Source organism: Blennius ocellaris (genome assembly GCF_963422515.1).
Source record: "Blennius ocellaris genome assembly, chromosome: 7".
Taxonomy (NCBI): domain Eukaryota; kingdom Metazoa; phylum Chordata; class Actinopteri; order Blenniiformes; family Blenniidae; genus Blennius; species Blennius ocellaris.
The window spans coordinates 55,001-76,930 of record NC_137656.1 but is presented as its reverse complement, the minus strand read 5'-3'; the positions used below and the strand labels follow the sequence as shown (position 1 = coordinate 76,930).

The 21,930-nt window shown below is 45.8% G+C and overlaps 1 protein-coding gene across 4 annotated transcripts in view; it reads right to left on the bottom strand.

Annotated features, from left to right (window-relative positions):
* Positions 1-7,018: 7,018 nt before the first annotated feature.
* Positions 7,019-21,930, bottom strand: part of smarca2 (SWI/SNF related BAF chromatin remodeling complex subunit ATPase 2) — a 57,716-nt gene continuing 42,804 nt past the window's right edge. For all 4 annotated transcript variants that reach the window (XM_080498853.1, XM_080498855.1, XM_080498854.1 and 1 more), the window contains 6 exons: positions 20,568-20,791; positions 17,468-17,573; positions 16,660-16,761; positions 15,591-15,717; positions 13,625-13,749; positions 7,019-11,092 (listed from right to left, as the gene is read on the bottom strand). In XM_080498853.1, the coding sequence (XP_080354979.1) occupies positions 11,063-11,092; positions 13,625-13,749; positions 15,591-15,717; positions 16,660-16,761; positions 17,468-17,573; positions 20,568-20,791 (714 nt within the window). In that variant the 3' untranslated portion in view covers positions 7,019-11,062. The remainder of the gene's footprint in view (positions 11,093-13,624; positions 13,750-15,590; positions 15,718-16,659; positions 16,762-17,467; positions 17,574-20,567; positions 20,792-21,930) is intronic.

Genomic DNA, 21,930 nt, shown 5'->3' with positions numbered 1-21,930 from the left:
GTTGGATTGTTATTATGGTGACTGTCAAAATAAAACTACCAAGTTGGACTCTTATTACAGTGACTGTCAAAATAAAACGACCAAGCTGTATCATTATTATGGTGACTGTCAAAATAAAAGTATCAAGTCCCATGAGAACATGGACTGGGCGTCGGGACGCCACGGAGGAAACGCTCTACTGAGCATGTGCAGAGTAACTAGTTACTGAGGCCGTGGTGACCAGGACAGGGATCAGGACCAGGACCAGGACCGGGACCGGGACTGGGACCAGGACCGGGACCGGGACCGGGACCGGGACCGGACAGGGACCAGGACCAGGACCAGGACCGGGACCAGGACCAGGACCAGGACCAGGACCAGGACCGGGACCGGGACCGGACAGGGACCGGGACCAGGACCAGGACCAGGACCAGGACCAGGACCAGGACCAGGACCAGGGTTTCCGTCCATGGCGACTGAGTCGTCACGTTTCCAGAAACTTCCCCTTTGAAGCCGTTCCCCTAAAGAAATAACTCATTTTCAGTCTCTGCTGCTCCGTTGCCGTGGAAACGCAGCCTGGAAACAACAAGCAAACATTTCCCACCTGACTGCAGCCGCGCCAACGGGGGCTTTAGTTCTACTCATTCTATCTCTTGTCAGCGGCGCCAGCGCGGCGCCGGCACAGCGAGGCAAGGCCGCGCGGCCGCGAGGCAAGGCGGCCGCGCGGCCGCGCGGCCGCGCGGCGGCGGCGTCGTACGCTAACGATCCACGAACAAATAAATAAGTGGAATCAGTTGAATTATTCTGAGAACAACGAGACGTTTAACTCAGATTTCTACTGATGACTGTCGGCGTCTGAGCCGCCGTTGCCCCCGGCGACAGTCTCCTGCCCGGAACCCTTGAGCCCGGCTGAACCCACAACCCCTGGAGTCCAACGCCAGACTGAATGTTTCAGGAGTCGCTCCGAGCAAAACGCTTCAATAAAACACCGAGTCGTTAATTATCTCGTCTGAAAGTTTGTCCCGGAAGAAGAACATGAAATATATTGAAAACATGTTTATAATATTTATAATATAGAATATATAATATTTATAATATAGAATATAGAATATATAATATAGAACATAATGAAGTGTCCAAACGAAAACAATCTGAAGAACAAACAACAAAGTCAAATATATAAAACAAGAGTAGAAAGATTCTCTGAGAAAATAAAATGTTTTATTCTTATTAGAGTGACTGTCAAAATAAAACCACCACCAAATTGGATTATTACGGACACTATCAAAATAAAACTACCAAGTTGGATTATTACGGACACTATCAAAATAAAACCACCAAGTTGGATTTTTATGGACACTATCAAAATAAAACCACCAAGTTGGATTACTACGGACACTATCAAAATAAAACCACCAAGTTGGATTATTACGGACACTATCAAAATAAAACCACCAAATTGGATTATTACGGACACTATCAAAATAAAACCACCAAGTTGGATTTTTATGGACACTATCAAAATAAAACCACCAAGTTGGATTACTACGGACACTATCAAAATAAAACCACCAAGTTGGATTATTACGGACACTATCAAAATAAAACCACCAAGTTGGATTATTATGGACACTATCAAAATAAAACTACCAAGTTGGATAATTACGGTGACTATCAAAATAAAACGACCAAACTGGATTGTTATCACGGTGACTGTCAAAATAAAACCACCAAGCAGGATTGTTATCATGGTGACTGTCAAAATAAAACTACCAAGTTGGACAATCACGGTGACTGTCAAAATAAAACTACCAAGCAGGATTGTTATCACTGTGACTGTCAAAATAAAACTGCCAAGCAGGATTGTTATCACGGTGACTGTCAAAATAAAACTACCAAGTTGGATTGTTATTAAGGCGAAAATAAAACCGAAAATAAAACCAGCATGAAACAAAAATGCAAGGATGCAGGATTTGTTTCCTTTATTAAATAAATTGGTTTTAAGTTTCTTTTAAACAAAAATAAAATGTTAAAATATTTTATATTGAAATGGACTTTTAGAGCAAAACGACACCAACAGTCTCAGACTTTATATAAAAAAAACCTTCTCAAGCCTCCAATGAGCTCCAGGAGGACGACGCTTTTATTTTGTTAAGCGGTGCTTGGTGTCTTTGTGCTCCACAGATCAAGGCGAGTCTGAGCGTTTCTCGTCCCCCGTCCCGCGGCGTCCCGTCTGTCCCGCGGGCGTCCAGCTTACGGCTGAAAGGAGAAACGATCCTTTTCCTCGCCGAAGCGTTAAACTGGTAGTGAGGCGGGGAATCCGCCGCCGCCGCCACGCTTTCTCCCGCTCCTCCTTTGAAGCCGCGCGGCGGCGTTAGCGGCGGGTCAGGTGTGTTTCCAGCTGCACGCTGATAATGGACGCCACCTGCTCTTTTCACCGCGGAACGGCGGCTAAAGCTACACGGGGGACGGCAGGAATCACACCGGCAACCGCCCCCTGGCTGCAGCCCCTCCCCCCCCACCACACCCCCCAACACCCCCCCTCCCCCGACCAACACCGGGATTATCTGCAATTTGCCGTCGCTTCCTGAGCTCAGGGCAAAAACAACTGCCCAGAACTTCAAAGGGGGGGCAGATAGACGGGGGGGGGGGGGGGGGGGGGGGGGGTCATAGTGGCAGGAGACACAGCTAGTGAGTAGAGAGCCCCCTAGTGGTGAAACACTATACTTCTATTAAACAGCTAGTGAGTAGAGAGCCCCCTAGTGGTGAAACACTGTACTTCTATTAAACAGCTAGTGAGTAGAGAGCCCCCTAGTGGTGAAACACTGTACTTCTATTAAACAGCTAGTGAGTAGAGAGCCCCCTAGTGGTGAAACACTGTACTTCTATTAAACAGCTAGTGAGTAGAGAGCCCCCTGGTGGTGAAACACTGTACTTCTATTAAACAGCTAGTGAGTAGAGAGCCCCCTGGTGGTGAAACACTGTACTTCTATTAAACAGCTAGTGAGTAGAGAGCCCCCTAGTGGTGAAACACTGTACTTCTATTAAACAACTAGTGAGTAGAGAGCCCCCTAGTGGTGAAACACTGTACTTCTATTAAACAGCCAGTGAGTAGAGAGCCCCCTAGTGGTGGAACACTATACTTCTATTAAACAGCTAGTGAGTAGAGAGCCCCCTGGTGGTGAAACACTGTACTTCTATTAAACAGCTAGTGAGTAGAGAGCCCCCTAGTGGTGGAACACTGTACTTCTATTAAACAGCCAGTGAGTAGAGAGCCCCCTAGTGGTGAAACACTGTACTTCTATTAAACAGCCAGTGAGTAGAGAGCCCCCTAGTGGTGAAACACTGTACTTCTATTAAACAGCTAGTGAGTAGAGAGCCCCCTAGTGGTGAAACACTGTACTTCTATTAAACAGCCAGTGAGTAGAGAGCCCCCTAGTGGTGAAACACTGTACTTCTATTAAACAGCTAGTGAGTAGAGAGCCCCCTAGTGGTGAAACACTGTACTTCTATTAAACAGCTAGTGAGTAGAGAGCCCCCTAGTGGTGGAACACTGTACTTCTATTAAACAGCTAGTGAGTAGAGAGCCCCCTAGTGGTGAAACATTAAACTTCTTCTAAAGGAGCTTCAGCTCTTTGTATTGTAACTATTAAATGTTCTTGTTTTGACAATATTACCCGGAAGTACTTTTATTTTTTTATTATATTGTGTTTTGTTTTTCTCCATCACGCAATCTTTTTTTAATCGGCAAAATAAATGTACCCGCAGATATTTTTTTAAAGTAACCCTTGTAGACTTTTATTGTGACAGCGGAGCTCAGAGAAAATGGGGACTTTTTTGAAAAACGGCTTCCACGGTGAAACTTTTCTTATTAAATGGTAAAACTCTTGACGGAGGAAAAGCCGCTACGACTCCGTTTTCTTCTCTTTTTCAATTGCAAAAAAAAAAAAAAAACGTGGCGGCGTAAAAAAAACGAATGTCGGTAAACGAGGTGAATAAAATGGCCGCACAGGAAATCCTCCTTCACGACGACGCGGTTTTTAATTGAAGCGTTGGGAACGATCTCACTCTCGCTCTTTTAACGGGCCGCCGCCAATCAACCGCCGCCGCCAATCAACCGCCGCCGCCAGGAAGCCCATCGCCTCCTACATCCAACGTAAATCCAACTTCAGGCTCCGGCGGCGTTTTGTTGACGAAAAACTGCAATTATCTTCACGTCGGGCCGCCGAGGGCTTAACTGCAGGCTACGTTCTTTACAACGCCGCTCTTTAATGGCGTGGAAACAAAACCTCAAGAACAGGAGGAGGAGGAGGAGGAGGAGGAGGAGGAGGAGGAGGAGGAGGAGGAGGAGGAGGAAGAGGAGGAGGAGGAGGAAGAGGAGGAGGAAGATTAATGAGGAAGAAAAGCTCAGACTTACCCGTTGAGACGAGACGAGGTTGGACCAATCAGGGAGCAGCAGCTGGGAGGGGGCGGGGCTGGATGAGGTTGGACCAATCGGGGAGCAGCAGCAGGGAGGGGGCGGGGCTGGAGGAGGTTGGACCAATCAGGGAGCAGCAGCAGGGAGGGGGCGGGGCTGGAGGAGGTTGGACCAATCAGGGAGCAGCAGCTGGGAGGGGGCGGGGCTGGAGGAGGTTGGACCAATCGGGGAGCAGCAGCAGGGAGGGGGTGGGGCTGTAGGAGGTTGGACCAATCAGGGAGCAGCAGCTGGGAGGGGGCGGGGCTGGAGGAAGTTGGACCAATCAGGGAGCAGCAGCAGGGAGGGGGCGGGGCTGGAGGAGGTTGCAGTGAACCTGAGCAGCAGGAAGAACCTTTAACAAGGGAAATGGAGAATAAAGGGATGAAAGAGAAGGAAAAAAATAAAAGAAAAATAAATGAATTAGGGAATGTGGATAAAAAAAAGGAAAAAAAAAAGGAAAGTAACAAAGAAAAAAGGGGAAATGATCAAGAAGAAAAATCTAAAAAAAGAAAACTTGAAAAATCTACGAGGGAAAAAACAGGAAAAAGGAAAAAATAAGAGTAAAGAGGGGAAAAGGAGGAAAAGGTGACAAGGTTCACACACACACACACACACACACACACACACACACACACACACACACACACACACACACACACACACACACACAGTAGAAACCAGGTTTCACCTCACCTGTCCTGAGTTGATTGATTTAGGCTCCGCCCCCTTTTGTGCTCTTTCGGCAGGTGAACTGACTTCAGGTGTGTGTGGCGGAACGTACCATGTGTGTGTGTGTGGTGGGGGGGGGGAGGGGTGACGATCAGACTGCCGCTCGCTTTGGAAACATTTTCTACTTTAGCTTTGATCATTTGTTTTATTCTGGATTTTCAACGTGCTTTGATTTTGGCACAGCTTTAACAAAATAAAAGCACATCCTCTCTGAACTGTGTTTTCCTGACAGATGGTGTGAGAAGTGGGACGGCCAGTAACTAAGTACAGCCAGTAACTAAGTACAGCCAGTAACTAAGTACAATGGTTACCAAATGGTTGTCAAATACTTAAAATACGTTCAGCAGTAAAATCCAGGAAATAAACTGAGGAAGAAGTTTTAAAAACAAATAAAGACAAATGTCTGCGAGAGCGAAAAACGATGGACTGAAAATAAAAAAAATAAAAATAATACACCATTATATAATAAAATGTGTCACTAATCAAAATTGGAATAATATAAATGTGGAAATACCTTTAATTTCATGTAAAAAACAACAAAACAACTACTTTAGTCAAAATGTCATCGTCCCAATGGGCTAAATTAAATAAATTAAATAAATAAATAAATACACCAATAAACAATTAAAATACCAATTAACTTCATGTTAAAAAACATATATAACTATTTCATTATTTAATTAATAATTTCATGGTCTAAATGTGCAAAATAAAAACACCATTAAATAATTAATTAATTAAAATACCAATTAGTTCCATGTAAAAACAAACCTCCATAACTAGTTCACTATTTCATGGTCTCAATGTGCTAAAATTAAATAAATACACCATTAATTAATTAATGAAATGTCAGTTAAAATTAGAATTAAATACATAAATGTTATTTAAATTGTCACATGTAAAAAACTATTATTTAACTATTCAATTAATCATTTAATGGTTTAAATGTGCCGAAATTAAATAAATACAACCATAATATAATGAATTAAATGTAATTAACAAATTAAAATTAGTATTAAATATCTAAATGTTATTTAATTATGTCATATGTGAAAAAACAGTTATTTCATGGTTTAAATGTGCCGAAATTAAATAAATACAACCATAATATAATGAATTAAATGTAATTAATGAATTAAAATTGGTATTAAATATATAAATGTTATTTCTCATGTGTAAAAAACAATTATTTCACTATTCAATTAATCATTTAATGGTTTAAATGTGCCAAAATTAAATAAATACAACTATAATATAATGAATTAAATGTAATTAATGAATTAAAATTGGTATTAAATATATAGATGTTATTTAATTATGTCATATGTAAAAAACAATTATTTCATGGTTTAAATGTGCCGAAATTAAATAAATACAACCATAATATAATGAATTAAATGCCATTAACGAACTAAAACTAGTATTAAATATAGAAATGTGTGATTAATTATTTAAAACATGAATGAATTGTATTTAAAAACATTTCCCCGGTCCGGCGTCGCTTCATGAAAACACACAAAGTCAAGAAAAAAACACTTTTTTTTGTGCAGAAAAATCACTGATATTTATTTGTCCTGGGTCACGAGATACAACCACCAAGACGCTGTGCAAAGAAAGCAAAGATTAAGTCACACTTGGGGAGAGTCGGCGAGCACAAACACAAACACACAAACACACAAACACAAACACACAAACACACAAACACGGCTGCGACGTCGGCGTGTGCACAGGAAGTAGGGTTTCATAGAGGCTCATGCTACAAACAGAAAAAAATAACCAGAGGGAAGGTTTTCCACCACAAACACAAACACTGCGGATCCCAAACGTGGAACTCACAATGTCGTTTTGATTTAAAAAAAAACAAAAAAAAAAAACAACAACAACAAAAACAAAAAAGACATTTGAAACTGTTAACACTGTTTTTTTCTGCTCCGCGGGTTGTCGTGGCGACCAGAAGCTACGATTACTGCAAGGAGAGCCGCTCCGTCAACAAAACACTGGAGTTGTAGGGAAAGAAAAGGTTACGCCAAAGCTCGGGGGAGGGGGGGGGGGGGGGAGGGGGGAGGGGGAGGGGCTCTGCTAAAGTACAGGCGTGACACAGGAGTTCATATCGGGAAGAATCGCAGTTTAAAAACGGCACATTCAGCATCATTTCAGCATTTTTCTCTCTCCACTGACTATTTTCATCTGTGCTTTACAATCGTCTCATCGTCTCGTCGTCTCGTCGTCTCGTCGTCTCATCGTCTCATCGGGCCGCCGGCGAGCTAAACCCCCCCAGTTTTTAACTCTTTCATCTCCGACGCCAATCAGCTGCAGCGGATTTCACATTTTAACTTTTGTTGATTTAATCAGCAAAACGTTACGAGACGAGTTTGGCAACCGTGGCCCACGTGCTAGCTGAGCTAGCATGCTAACTCAGCTAGCATGCTAAGTTGCTAACTCAGCATGCTAACTCAGCTATCATGCTAAGTTGTTAACTCAGTTATCATGCTAAGTTGTTAACTGAGCATGCTAACTCAGCTATCATGCTAAGTTTTTAACTCAGCATGCTAACTCAGCTATCATGCTAAGTTTTTAACTCAGTTAGCATGCTGACTCAGCTGGTGTGCTGACTCAGCTAGTATGCTAAGCAGGCTAACTCAGCTAGCATTAAGCCTGAAAGGGGTCATATTATGATAAATCCACGTTCTCCGAGGTTCTCCAGCAGAACGACTCGTCTCCACACCTGGAACGACGCCCCAGAAGAGAAGAAAGTGTGTCCTCTCTCTCTCTCTCTCTCCCTTTTAAAAAGTGTGTTGCTCCAAGCAGCCAATCAGAAATCAAACCCTATATGATGTCATCAGGGGTTAGCCAATCACAATCAAGGTAGGCTCCTCCCACAATTTAGGCAGCTCTGCTCTGGCACATGGCGCCACGAGAGGAAACACTTCCTTCCTCTTCCCATAGATGGGCGGAGCCAGTCCAGCTCACACAGACACAGCAGATTGTGAATGTAGCTGCTAGGATGTGATGTTCTAATGGAGGAGAATCAAGGAGGAGCTGGAAACTGAGAATTTAAAGTGAAAAACCAGGAGAAAGTGTTGAAAATCTGAATAATATGACCCCTTAAAAAATCTCAAGTTTCCCTTCAGGCGAGAATTTAAACCTGAATCTCACAAAAAAAAAAACATTTTAAATGTAGAAAACACCAGCATGTACAAGAAGAGACACGAACTTCAGGATTAATTTCTTCCATTAATTAAGACAGATTCATCCAGTAAATATTGAGTTATTGGAATTAAGTTTTATAGTATCACGAATACTCTCAGTACTTAAATACAGTTAATACAAAAAAAGGTAGAGATCCTCAAAATGTATGAGGTTTGTTGGAAGACCAATGATGCCCAAGACCAAATAAGGCAATAAAGTGAAAAAAGTGAGGAAACAAACTGTTTTCTTGACGTTTTAGGAATCAGTTCTCGTACTAAAATCGGTTTCAAAGCAAAAGTGGAAAAAAAAAGTAAAGTAAAACTGCATGAAAACGTTTAGATTGTCTCACAAAAGGCCCGAAGATTTAACGTTATTTTAATAAAACAATGGTCACAACCTCACAATACTTGTCGCGTCGTAACACAGCAAACTACGTAGCTTATCGTAACTTTAGCTTAGCGCGGAAAAAGACTCGACCCACAAAACTAGCCTTTCAAAATAAGGTCTCGCTGCCCGTTTCCACTGCACCGATAGAATCATGTTGCCCTTGAATAAAGTAGGAAAAAAAAAACCCACTGTTTTTAGTAACTCCGGGATGCTACAATCAAGAAATTTATAAGAAACTTTAATTTTATTTTTAGGAGTTACAATTCAGCGGACGAGTTTAATTCGTCTACAAAACGCGTAAAAGATTGTCTTTCGGTTGAAATGCAACCGCACCGAGGAATTTAGACGACCTTTTGACCGACGCGCGATTAAGCATGCTAGCTTGCGGCAGCGCGCGGCGAGCCGTCACGACCGCTGCAGGAAGGACAAAGTTACGTCACAGTAAAATGTATTTGTGGCTGAAATTTCAAGCTTCGTCTGAAATATAAACTGTGAGTTACGATGCTCGTTGACGTTAGCTAGCGGTGCAGTCGTTGGCGTGTTACTTGCGGCTAAATATTGCTACCACAAAGTATTTGTAGTTTCCCCTCAGTAAATTCGTGTTCGTTCCCTCTAAAAGGTGCAGTAATTGGCGATATAAGCAAAAAAAAAAAAAAAACACTTGTAAACATTCGTAGTTTAAAATTCCTAATTTGGCTCTTTGGCGCTAACCTCTTTGATCTTTACAAATGATCAAAGGCCACGTTTACACGTACCTGGGTTTTTACAAAAACGGATATTTCTCTTCTATGTAAAAAAAAAACCCCCAAACAAACAAAAAACTTTATGTCCTGCTGGTTCAGAGCTGCTATGAGTCAGCCAGACCTGTAGGGGGCAGTGTGACGAGAAGCAGGAAGCCACGATAGCCAATCAGAATCCTGGAAAAAAAAAAAAAAAAAGACGTTTCTCCAGATCTCCACTCTAGAATTTTCAGGAATCCTCGTTTGTGGAGTCGCTGCTGAGAAATATCACATTTTTTTGTTTTTGTTTTTTCCCGGGTTCATGTAAACGTGGCCTGAAGTCCGTTGAATCGTTTCTAGTGGGAGGGGCTTAGCTCCAGTGGGAGGGGCTTAGCTCTGGTCCTCACGGTTCTAGTGGGAGGGGCTTAGCTCCAGTGGGAGGGGCTTAGCTCCGGTCCTCACGGTTCTAGTGGGAGGGGCTTAGCTCCAGTGGGAGGGGCTTAGCTCCGGTCCTCGCGGTTCTAGTGGGAGGGGCTTAGCTCCAGTGGGAGGGGCTTAGCTCCGGTCCTCACGGTTCTAGTGGGAGGGGCTTAGCTCCGGTCCTCACGGTTCTAGTGGGAGGGGCTTAGCTCCAGTGGGAGGGGCTTAGCTCCGGTCCTCGCGGTTCTAGTGGGAGGGGTTTAGCTCCAGTGGGAGGGGCTTAGCTCCGGTCCTCACGGTTCTAGTGGGAGGGGTTTAGCTCCAGTGGGAGGGGCTTAGCTCCGGTCCTCACGGTTCTAGTGGGAGGGGCTTAGCTCCGGTCCTCACGGTTCTAGTGGGAGGGGCTTAGCTCCAGTGGGAGGGGCTTAGCTCCGGTCCTCGCGGTTCTAGTGGGAGGGGTTTAGCTCCAGTGGGAGGGGCTTAGCTCCGGTCCTCGCGGTTCTAGTGGGAGGGGTTTAGCTCCAGTGGGAGGGGCTTAGCTCCGGACCTCACGGTTCTAGTGGGAGGGGTTTAGCTCCAGTGGGAGGGGCTTAGCTCCGGTCCTCGCGGTTCTAGTGGGAGGGGTTTAGCTCCAGTGGGAGGGGCTTAGCTCCGGACCTCACGGTTCTAGTGGGAGGGGTTTAGCTCCAGTGGGAGGGGCTTAGCTCCGGTCCTCACGGTTCTAGTGGGAGGGGCTTAGCTCCAGTGGGAGGGGCTTACCTCCGGCCCTCCTGGTTTGGCACTCGGCACAGTGAAACCATCAAACAAAGATCAACAAACAACTTTTTCTGTCAGCTGTGCTTTTTTTGTTTTTTTGTTTTTTTGAAAAGTGCAAGCAAGCGAGTACAAATAAAGCAAAAAAAAAAGAAGCGTAAATAGAGTGATGTTCCCCCTCCGCCCCCAAAAAACTGAACTTGATGCGCTCTGTCGGAGCACAGAGTTAAAAAATATACTAGAAAATTCATAAAAAGAGGAATATAAGCGGACTATTGCTGTAATGTTGTCGATTATTAGCGATACATTTCCAAGCTGGTGGAGGAGGGGGGGGGGCGTCGCACGGGGGGGGGGGGGCAGGTTTTAAAAAACGATGGTGAACCTGAAGGGTGGAGGGTCGGGTGGAGTTATAGACCTGCCGTCTCCGTCCTCAGTCGTCGTCGCTCTTGTCCGATTGCTCCTGCAGGGAGGAAGAGGAGGAAGAGGAAGAGGAGGAAGAGGGGGAGGAGGAGGAGGAGGAAGAGGGGGAAGAGGAGGAGGAGAAGGATCAGAGATGAAGTGTGGAGGTTTTGTAACAATGGAGGCGGTTGGAGAGGAAGGAGAGGCTCTGGAGACTTCACCTGGATGCTACCTGCTACATGCTAAAGGAGCTCAGGCTCAAACACCAGCGACGCTACCTGCTACATGCTACATGCTAAAGAGTTTCAGGCTCACGCCCTGGCGATGCTACCTGCTATATGCTACATGCTAAAGAGTTTCAGGCTCATGCCCTGGCGAAGCTACCTGCTATATGCTACATGCTAAAGAGTTTCAGGCTCCCCCCCTGGCGATGCTACCTGCTACATGCTAAAGAGTTTCAGGCTCCCCCCCGGTGATGCTACTTGCTACATGCTACATGCTAAAGAGTTTCAGGCTCACACCCTGGTGATGCTACTTGCTACATGCTACATGCTAAAGAGTTTCAGGCTCACACCCTGGCGATGCTACCTGCTATATGCTACATGCTAAAGAGTTTCAGGCTCACCCCCTGGCGATGCTACCTGCTATATGCTACATGCTAAAGAGTTTCAGGCTCCCCCCCTGGCGATGCTACCTGCTACATTGGGCTCTAAGTGACTCCTGGACTAAACTGAGTGTAACACCGGGTGACACTGAAGCGCTACATGCTAACTGCCAGCAGCTTTCCTCGCTACTCGCCGACGGGGTTCCGTTGGTGGTTAAAGAAGCAGCATCAATAAATGAGCCTTATTCATGTATGGCTCCGTCTCCACCGTCTCCACCTCCACCCAATTAGAGGAGGAGGTCATGAATAATGCAGATTGTGCTTTAGCAGCTTGAGAGGCTGAGAGGTGGAGGAACTAGAAAGAGGACAGGATGAAGCTAACGAGGCGTCGGGATTCTCAGATTTCACACCGAGTAGAAAACGTAAAAACACAGGAGGCGACCACACCGTGAAGGTTCTACTGCTGGTGGTCCTCACTTTGTCTACAGCTATAAGGGTTCTTACTCTTCTCCTGACCCTACCTAACCCTGACCCTACCTAACCCTGACCCTACCTAACCCTGACCCTACCCCTACTGCTGGTTGTCGTCACTTTGTCCTACGGACTCCGACGTCTGTAGCTTATAAGGGTTCTTACTCTTCTCCTAACCCTACCTAACCCTGACCCTACCTAACCCTACCCAGACCCTAACCCTACTGCTGGTGGTCGTCACTTTGTCCTACGGACACGGAACGACAGCAGCTATAAGGGTTCCTACTCTTCTCCTGACCCTACCCTGACCCTACCTAACCCTGACCCTACCTAACCCTGACCCTACCCAGACCCTAACCCTACTGCTGGTGGTCGTCACTTTGTCCTACGGACTCCGACGTCTGTAGCTTATAAGGGTTATTACTCTTCTCCTAACCCTACCTAACCCTGACCCTACCCCTGACCCTACCTAACCCTACCCAGACCCTAACCCTACTGCTGGTGGTCGTCACTTTGTCCTACGGACTCCGACGTCTGTAGCTTATAAGGGTTATTACTCTTCTCCTGACCCTACCCTGACCCTACCCCTACCTAACCCTGACCCTACTATTTCTGACGAGAAGACAAAAGAAAGAGACGAGAAACAGCTACTGACAACCAATTATACAAAATAAGAGCAGCAGGACTTTAAGAGGAAGAGAAACACAGAGAAACACCATCAAACCTGATGGAGGGCCGCAGAGCTGAAAAGCTCTTATTATGGTGACTGTCAAAATAAAACCACCAAGTTGGATTGTTATCATGGTGACTGTCAAAATAAAACCACCAAGTTGGATTGTTATCATGGTGACTGTCAAAATAAAACCACCAAGTTGGATTGTTATCATGGTGACTGTCAAAATAAAGCCACCAAGTTGGATTGTTATCATGGTGACTGTCAAAATAAAACCGCCAAGTTGGATTGTTATCATGGTGACTGTCAAAATAAAACCGCCAAGTTGGATTGTTATCATGGTGACTGTCAAAATAAAACTACCAAGTTGGATTTGTATCATGGTGACTGTCAAAATAAAACCACCAAGTTGGATTGTTATCATGGTGACTGTCAAAATAAAACCACCAAGTTGGATTGTTATCATGGTGACTGTCAAAATAAAACCGCCAAGTTGGATTGTTATCATGGTGACTGTCAAAATAAAACTGCCAAGTTGGATTGTTATTATGGTGACTGTCAAAATAAAACTGCCAAGTTGGATTGTTATCATGGTGACTGTCAAAATAAAACCGCCAAGTTGGATTGTTATCATGGTGACTGTCAAAATAAAACCGCCAAGTTGGATTGTTATCATGGTGACTGTCAAAATAAAACTGCCAAGTTGGATTGTTATCATGGTGACTGTCAAAATAAAACTGCCAAGTTGGATTGTTATCATGGTGACTGTCAAAATAAAACTGCCAAGTTGGATTGTTATTACGGTGACTGTCACAATAAAAGCCTGCAGAGTGTGGGGGACCTACGTTGTCGTCCTGCTCGTCCTCACTGTCGTCGTCGCTCACCACCGGCTTGGCTTTGCCCCGGCTCTGCCTCTTCTTGCCCCGGTCGTGACTCCGGCTCAGCTTGATCTTCACCCTCACTGCCTTGGCTGGAGGCAACCGGCAACACAGCAACCGGCAACACAGCAACAATCAGACACTGCGGTTCCACACCAGAGTCTGTGGAATCTTCTAGAACGTTGCTCTTCAGTCAACAAACAAGACGTCGTCGTCGTCTGGGACGAGAACGGAGGCTCCCGTTCGACTGATTTCACAATAAAAGACAAACTGTGGTTGAAATAAAGGGTATTGTGGGCGACTCTTAAAGTGAAAATACTCCTGGCAGGAAGTCCAGCAGTTCTGAGTCACACCTGATTCACCTGGAAAACTAAACAGCCTGAGATTCACTGATATCAATAGAGGGAGGGAGGGGGGAGGGGGGAGGGGGGGAGGGAGGGAGAGGGAGTGGAGGGAGGGAGGAATGTGATGAAATGGAGGGAGAGAGGGAGGGGGGGATGAAGTGGAGGGAGGGAGGGGGGGGAGTGAGGGAGGGAGGGGAGGGAGGGGGGGAGAGGGAGGGATGAAGTGAGGGAGGGAGGGGGGAGGGATGAAGTGGAGGGAGGGAGGGAGGGAGGGAGTGAGGGAGGGAGGGGAGGGAGGGGGGGAGAGGGAGGGAGGGAGGGATGAAGTGGAGGGAGGGAGGGAGGGAGTGAGGGAGGGAGGGGAGGGAGGGGGGGAGAGGGAGGGAGGGAGGGATGAAGTGGAGGGAGGGAGTGAGGGAGGGAGGGGGGGGAGGGGGGGAGAGGGAGGGAGGGAGGGATGAAGTGGAGGGAGGGAGGGAGGGAGTGAGGGAGGGAGGGGGGGGATGAAGTGGAGGGAGGGAGGGAGGGGAGTGAGGGAGGGAGGGGAGGGAGGGGGGAGAGGGAGGGAGGGAGGGATGAAGTGGAGGGAGGGAGGGAGGGAGTGAGGGAGGGAGGGGGGGGGAGGGGGGGAGAGGGAGGGAGGGAGGGATGAAGTGGAGGGAGGGAGGGGGGGGGAGTGAGGGAGGGAGGGGAGGGAGGGGGGGGGGAGAGGGAGGGATGAAGTGAGGGAGGGAGGGGGGAGGGATGAAGTGGAGGGAGGGAGGGAGGGAGTGAGGGGAGGGAGGGGAGGGAGGGGGGGGAGAGGGAGGGAAGGGAGGGATGAAGTGGAGGGAGGGAGGGAGGGAGTGAGGGAGGGAGGGGAGGGAGGGGGGAGAGGGAGGGAGGGAGGGATGAAGTGGAGGGAGGGAGGGAGGGAGTGAGGGAGGGAGGGGGGGGAGGGGGGGAGAGGGAGGGAGGGAGGGATGAAGTGGAGGGGAGGGAGGGAGGGAGTGAGGGAGGGAGGGGGGGGGGATGAAGTGGAGGGAGGGAGGGAGGGATGTGAGGGAGGGAGGGGAGGGAGGGGGGAGAGGGAGGGGAGGGAGGGATGAAGTGGAAGGGAGGGAGGGGAGGGGAATGTGTAGGGAGGGAGGGGGGGGAGAGGGGGGGAGAGGGAGGGAGGGAGGGATGAAGTGGAGGGAGGGAGGGAGGGAAGTGAGGGAGGGAGGGGGGGATGAAGTGGAGGGAGGGGCTGGAGGGATGGAAGGAGGGGATGAAATGGAGGGATGGTGGGATGAAGTGGAGGGATGGTGGGATGGGATGAAATGGAGGGATGGAAGGATGGGATGAAATGGAGGGATGGAAGGAGGGAGGGAGGGATGAACTAAGACGAATGATGGATGGATGGAAGGATGAAATAGACGGAATGGATGAGATTATATAGATGGATGATGGAGAGAGGAAAAGATGGAGGGATTGATGGATGATGATAGGATAAATAGACAGATGGATGGAGGGAGGGACAGATAGAAGGATGGATGGATGGATGTATGTATGTATGACCCCTGGTCTCCCCTCTCCTCCTCCCTCTGGACTATTATGGGATGTCTCACCCTCGGCCTCCGACTCGTCCTCGTCCTCCTCGTCCTCCTCGCTGTCGTCCTCGCTGTCCTCGTCCTTGGCGATCTTCTGCCGGGCGCTCTTGAAGACGGACTGGAGCACGATGGAGTCTTCGTAGATCTGAGGTGCAAACAAACAAACAAACAAACAAACAACTGGAGGTTCTGCTGCACATTCAGGTCGTTTATCATCAATTAAAACAATAAAAAAAACACTGATGCATAAAAAACATCTTTTTGGAATTTGTGGATGTCGACATTTTAAAATCGATCCTGACATTTTACAGTTCCGCAGAAAAATCCACTTTATTTTTATTTTTTATTCCTTCAAAATAAATAATTAGTTAAAAAGAAAATAGATCCAATAGAGAATCCAAAAATAAAACCACCAAGTTTGATCGTTACTGTGGTGACTGTCAAAATAAAACTACAAAGTTTGATCGTTACTGTGGTGACTGTCAAAATAAAACCACCAAGTTGGATTGTTACTATGGTGACTGTCAAAATAAAACCACCAAGTTTGATCGTTACTATGGTGACTGTCAAAATAAAACTACCAAGTTTGATCGTTACTATGGTGACTGTCAAAATAAAACCACCAAGTTTGATCGTTACTGTGGTGACTGTCAAAATAAAACCACCAAGTTGGATTGTTACTATGGTGACTGTCAAAATAAAACCACCAAGTTGGATTGTTACTATGGTGACTGTCAAAATAAAACCACCAAGTTGGATTGTTACTATGGTGACTGTCAAAATAAAACCACCAAGTTGGATTGTTACTATGGTGACTGTCAAAATAAAACCACCAAGTTGGATTGTTACTATGGTGACTGTCAAAATAAAACCACCAAGTTGGATTGTTACTATGGTGACTGTCAAAATAAAACCACCAAGTTGGATCGTTATTATGGTGGTCAAAATAAAACCACCAAGTTGGATCGTTACTATGGTGAAACCACCGCTTCAGGTAATCCAGAGAAACGTGAAGAAGCCGAGGTCGTTCCAGCAGTGTGTTCACCCCCCCCCCCCCCCCCCCCCTGAACCCCCCCAGGAGGTTTACCTGGGACCCCTCCAGGTTGAAGGTCTGAGCGTTCTGACACAGCAGCATCACGTCTTTCTCCAGGTCTCCGACGCTCCGGTACTTGTGGCTCCGCACTCGTTCCTGTGGACCCACAAACAGCCACGACGCAAAAACATGAGCCTGGGTGTGTGTGTGTGTGTGTGTGGGGGGGGGGGGGGGGCTTTTCAAATGCCAACGCAGAGGAGCCAATCGATTTCTCTGAATTTTCCTTTTTTTTAAACAAGGTTTGTTTATTCAAGATTCAGTTAAACAATGTTTTATAGGAAATCACCTATAATTGTGACACTTTTTGAAAATGGCAACTTTTTGAAAATCGTGCCAATTTTTTGAAAATTGTGTAACTTTTTGAAAATTGTGACACTTTTTGAAAATGGCAACTTTTTGAAAATCGTGCAATTTTTGGAAAATTGTGCCAATTTTTGGAAAATCTTGCACATTTTTTGAAAATTGTGGAACTTTTTAAAAATCGTGCAATTTTTTTGAAAATCGTGCCAATTTTTTGAAAATTGTGTAACTTTTTAAAAATCGTGCAACTTTTTTGAAAATCGTGCCAATTTTTTGAAAATTGTGTAACTTTTTGAAAATCGTGCAATTTTTTGAAAATTGTGTAACTGATCATCCAGTTATATTTGAATTTTACATTTTAAAGAGCATTTTTTTAAAGTGTCAGTAAACTATTGTGCGGTACTCTCCTCGCCGTCCCAGCAGCCGAGGCGAAGCGACGCCCGGGGGGGGGGGGGGGGGGGGGGGGGGCTGAGGCGGGAGGGGTCACGGCGGCTCTGCTCACCTTGATCTTCTTGAAGTCCACGGGCTTCCTGATGAGCTCGTAGTATTCTGGGAGTTCCTTCCTGGACGGCAGCTGGACGAACACCTCGCTCAGCTGCCTCCCCGCCCTGGACACAACGGCAGAACGGCGTCACGACCTGGACTCGTGAATCAGACACAAGATGGCGGCGGCGTGGCGTCGGTCCAGAGGGACGTTTTCCTCCGTGTGCAGAGACGGTTTGTTGTACGAGTTCCTGACCACACTTGTTCCGACTCCCCGGCTGTGGCCAAGTTACGCAACACCGGAGCAGCAACAATATAACACCAGCCTGGATTCAGGAAAGATTTCTTCACTTTCACTGCCGTTATTAATGCTAACGTCGGTAAATTGTAATAAATCATCAAACAACAACAAGGATAATGACCAAGGCTTCCAGAAGCTTCAATAGCAAACATGAGCAATAACGGCTAAAACACCCCCAAAATAATATGACTCAAACACTCAAATAGATGAAACAGCAAAATACAACAACAAAAAAATCCAATAATAAATTAAATAATAATAATAAATTAAATAAAATCACTGACTAAAGTAGCAGCCCCCCTAAAAATAGGCAAAAAAAATTTAAAACAGTAGATAAGCAAAAAAAAAAAAAAAAAAAAGCTAAAATGGTTTAAATGGTAAAAATTGCAAAAGTACAAGCAAACAGGTAAAATCAAAAAAACAAATACTGTTAAATGTTTTGAAAAAAGTCAAAAAGCTACATCAAAATGATCAAAAAAGCTAAACTGGTGAAAATAATAAAAAATGTTTAAAACAATCTGAAATGGTAAGAACTGTGAAATCCAGATGTAAAAGCTAAAACAACATCAAAAACAACAAAAAAAGCTAAAATAGATGAAATATAAAAATAGGCCTATAAAAGCTAAAACGTCAAAAACTGCTAAAAATACATAAAATATAAAAAATACGGTTAGAAAAGCTAAAATAGTTAAAAGTGGGAAAAATAGCTAAAATGGGCAAAAGAAATAAAACCAAGTCAAATTGTAAAAGTAAAAAAGACTAAAAGCTTAAATGGAGAAAAAAAGCTCAAATAGATGAAATATAAAAATAGGCCTATAAAAGCTAAAACGTCAAAAACTGCTAAAAATACAAAAAATATAAAAATACGGTTAAAAAAAGCTAAAATAGATGAAATATAAAAATAGGCCTATAAAAGCTAAAACGTCAAAAACTGCTAAAATACACAAAATATAAAAAATACGGTTAGAAAAGCTAAAATAGTTAAAAGTGGGAAAAATAGCTAAAATGGGCAAAAGAAATAAAACCAAGTCAAATTGTAAAATTAAAAAAGACTAAAAGCTTAAATGGAGAAAAAAAGCTAAAATAGATTAAATAGAAAAATAGGCCTATAAAAGCTAAAACGTCAAAAACTGCTAAAAATACATAAAATATAAAAAATACGGTTAAAAAAAGCTAAAATAGATGAAATATAAAAATAGGCCTATAAAAGCTAAAACGTCAAAAACTGCTAAAATACACAAAATATAAAAAATACGGTTAGAAAAGCTAAAATAGTTAAAAGTGGGAAAAATAGCTAAAATGGGCAAAAGAAATAAAACCAAGTCAAATTGTAAAAGTAAAAAAGACTAAAAGCTTTGATGGAGAAAAGAGCAGAAAACAACTCATGTGTTCGGAGCTGCAGTACCAGTGGTCGCCATAGGGGGCAGTGTTGATATTCAAAGTGAATAAAGAGACACTAGAAGAGTCTGAGGAGCTCCGATCGGTACATTCTACCGTCGTAGCTCTAGAAACGCAGGGCTCTGCGGTCCCCGGAGTGGAAACATGAAAGCGTTCCCAGAGCTCCGACACGCTCGGGGGGGAAATCGGCTCGCAAGAGGAAAGAATGCAACTTTGGAAAGGCAGGTGGCGTTTTCCTGGAAGAGCAGCGGCGGCGGCGAGTAACGGGGAAACGCATTCCTCTGCTTTCACACGGGGGCCGAGGAGGAGGAGGAGGAGGAGGAGGAGGAGGAGGAGCGAGACACAACTCAGAAGACCTTCGCAGTTCGGTCCAAAGACGTGACTTCATGTCTGCTGGAGGACAACGGAACTTTCCAGAGGACGCTGGCTGAAGAGCAGATAAACTCCCAACGTATCGTCTAACCCAGAGTTTCTCCACCGCCGGGGTTTCCTCCAGATCTCGTCAGATCTTATCACATTTCACATTGTTTTCTAAAAAACCTTTGCTCTCACAGCGACAGTGTGTTGCAGAGTAATCATGTATAAATACTCTTCACCACTAGAGGGCAGCACAGAACTTTGCCGGTGAAATGTAAAGTGACAGACGTCAGTGTGGTTCATCTCCACCTCCTGCTACCATCTTGTATCAAAGTACTGTGTCAGTGACAGTGATGGAGAAGTTTTTGAAAACCAGGATCTCAGCTCTTCATCCATCAGGTCCAGGTTTCACACTGAGGGAGGCACTATTAAAAAAAGTCCTTGCTTTCTGGATTTACTGGATTCCTGTTGATCAAACTTTGATGAGAATGACTTTGATGTCTTTGATGAGAATGACTTTGACGTCTTTGATGAGAAAGACTTTATATTGTTAATAGAGGCTGCAGAGTTTAACATTTTAACAATTTCAGGTGGAGGTGTGACTCCAGAGTTTTACAAAGAAAAAAGTGTGTCTTGGTTCAAAAAGGTTAAAAAAACACTGATTTAGATTAAGTAAAAAAAAAAAGTCTAAATTAGTTAAAAAAGAAATTTCTTCTATAACGGGAGGTTTTTTTTATTATTTTTGTTTGTTTTCTCTTCATGTCATTTAGATTAAGTTAAAAAAAAGACATTGGGAAATACTTTTTTTCTGTATTTACTTGATTCCTGTTGATCAAACTTTGATGAGAATGACTTTGATGTCTTTGATGAGAAAGACTTTATATTGTTAATAGAGGCTACAGAGTTTTATTTTAACATTTTCAGGTGGAGGTGAGACTCCAGAGTTTTACAAAGACAAAAGTGTTCCTCGGCTCTAAAAAGGTTAAAAACCCTGAACTAACCAACCCTGAACTAACCAACCCTGCTAACCACCGCCGCCACGGCGCTCGCCGCTGCCACTCACCCGTCCCGGTAGTTGATGACGGTGTCGATGATGGCGTTCATCTGCTTGGTGAGCTTCAGCGGGTTGGGCGAGAGCTTCTCCGCCGGCGGACGTCCTCGTCTCTTCTTGCTCTTGGCGCCGGCGTCGTCCCTGCTGGACGAGTCCTTGTCCTGACGCCGCTTGCGCTTGCGCTTCTTCAGCCGGATCTCCTCCTCCATCTCCTCCAGGTTCCCGTCCTCGATGGCCTGGGGGGACGGGAGGGACGGGAGGGACGGGAGAGACGGGACGGACGTGAGGGATGGGAGAGACAAGAGGGACGGGAGAGACAGGCGGGACGTGAGGGATGGGAGAGACAAGAGGGACGGGAGAGACAGGCGGGACGGGAGGGACGGCAGAGACACTCCAGCATTAGTACAGTCAAAGGTTACCGCGGGAACTACTTCCCGCTGCGGAGGTGCACACGAGAGGAGAACTACTTCCTGTAGCGGTGGTGCACACGAGAGGAGAACTACTTCCTGCGGCGGCGGTGTACACGAGAGAACTACTTCCTGTGGCGGCGGTGTACACGAGAGAACTACTTCCTGTGGCGGTGCACACGAGAGGAGAACTACTTCCTGCGGCGGTGGTGCACACGAGAGAACTACTTCCTGTAGCGGTGGTGCACACGAGAGGAGAACTACTTCCCGCGGCGGCGGTGCACACGAGAGAACTACTTCCTGCGGCGGCGGTGCACACGAGAGGAGAACTACTTCCTGCGGCGGCGGTGCACACGAGAGAACTACTTCCTGTAGCGGTGGTGCACACGAGAGGAGAACTACTTCCTGTAGCGGTGGTGCACACGAGAGGAGAACTACTTCCCGCGGCGGCGGTGCACACGAGAGAACTACTTCCTGCGGCGGCGGTGCACACGAGAGGAGAACTACTTCCCGCGGCGGTGGTGTACACGAGAGAACTACTTCCTGTGGCGGTGGTGCACGGTGAGAGGAGAACTACTTCCTGTGGCGGTGCACACGAGAGGAGAACTACTTCCTGCGGCGGTGCACACGAGAGGAGAACTACTTCCTGCGGCGGTGCACACAAGAGGAGAACTACTTCCTGCGGCGGTGGTGCACACGAGAGAACTACTTCCTGCGGCGGTGCACACAAGAGGAGAACTACTTCCTGCGGCGGTGCACACGAGAGAACTACTTCCTGTGGCGGTGCACACAAGAGGAGAACTACTTCCTGCGGCGGTGGTGCACACGAGAGAACTACTTCCTGCGGCGGTGCACACAAGAGGAGAACTACTTCCTGCGGCGGTGCACACGAGAGAACTACTTCCTGTGGCGGCGGTGCACACGAGAGGAGAACTACTTCCCGCGGCGGTGGTGTACACGAGAGAACT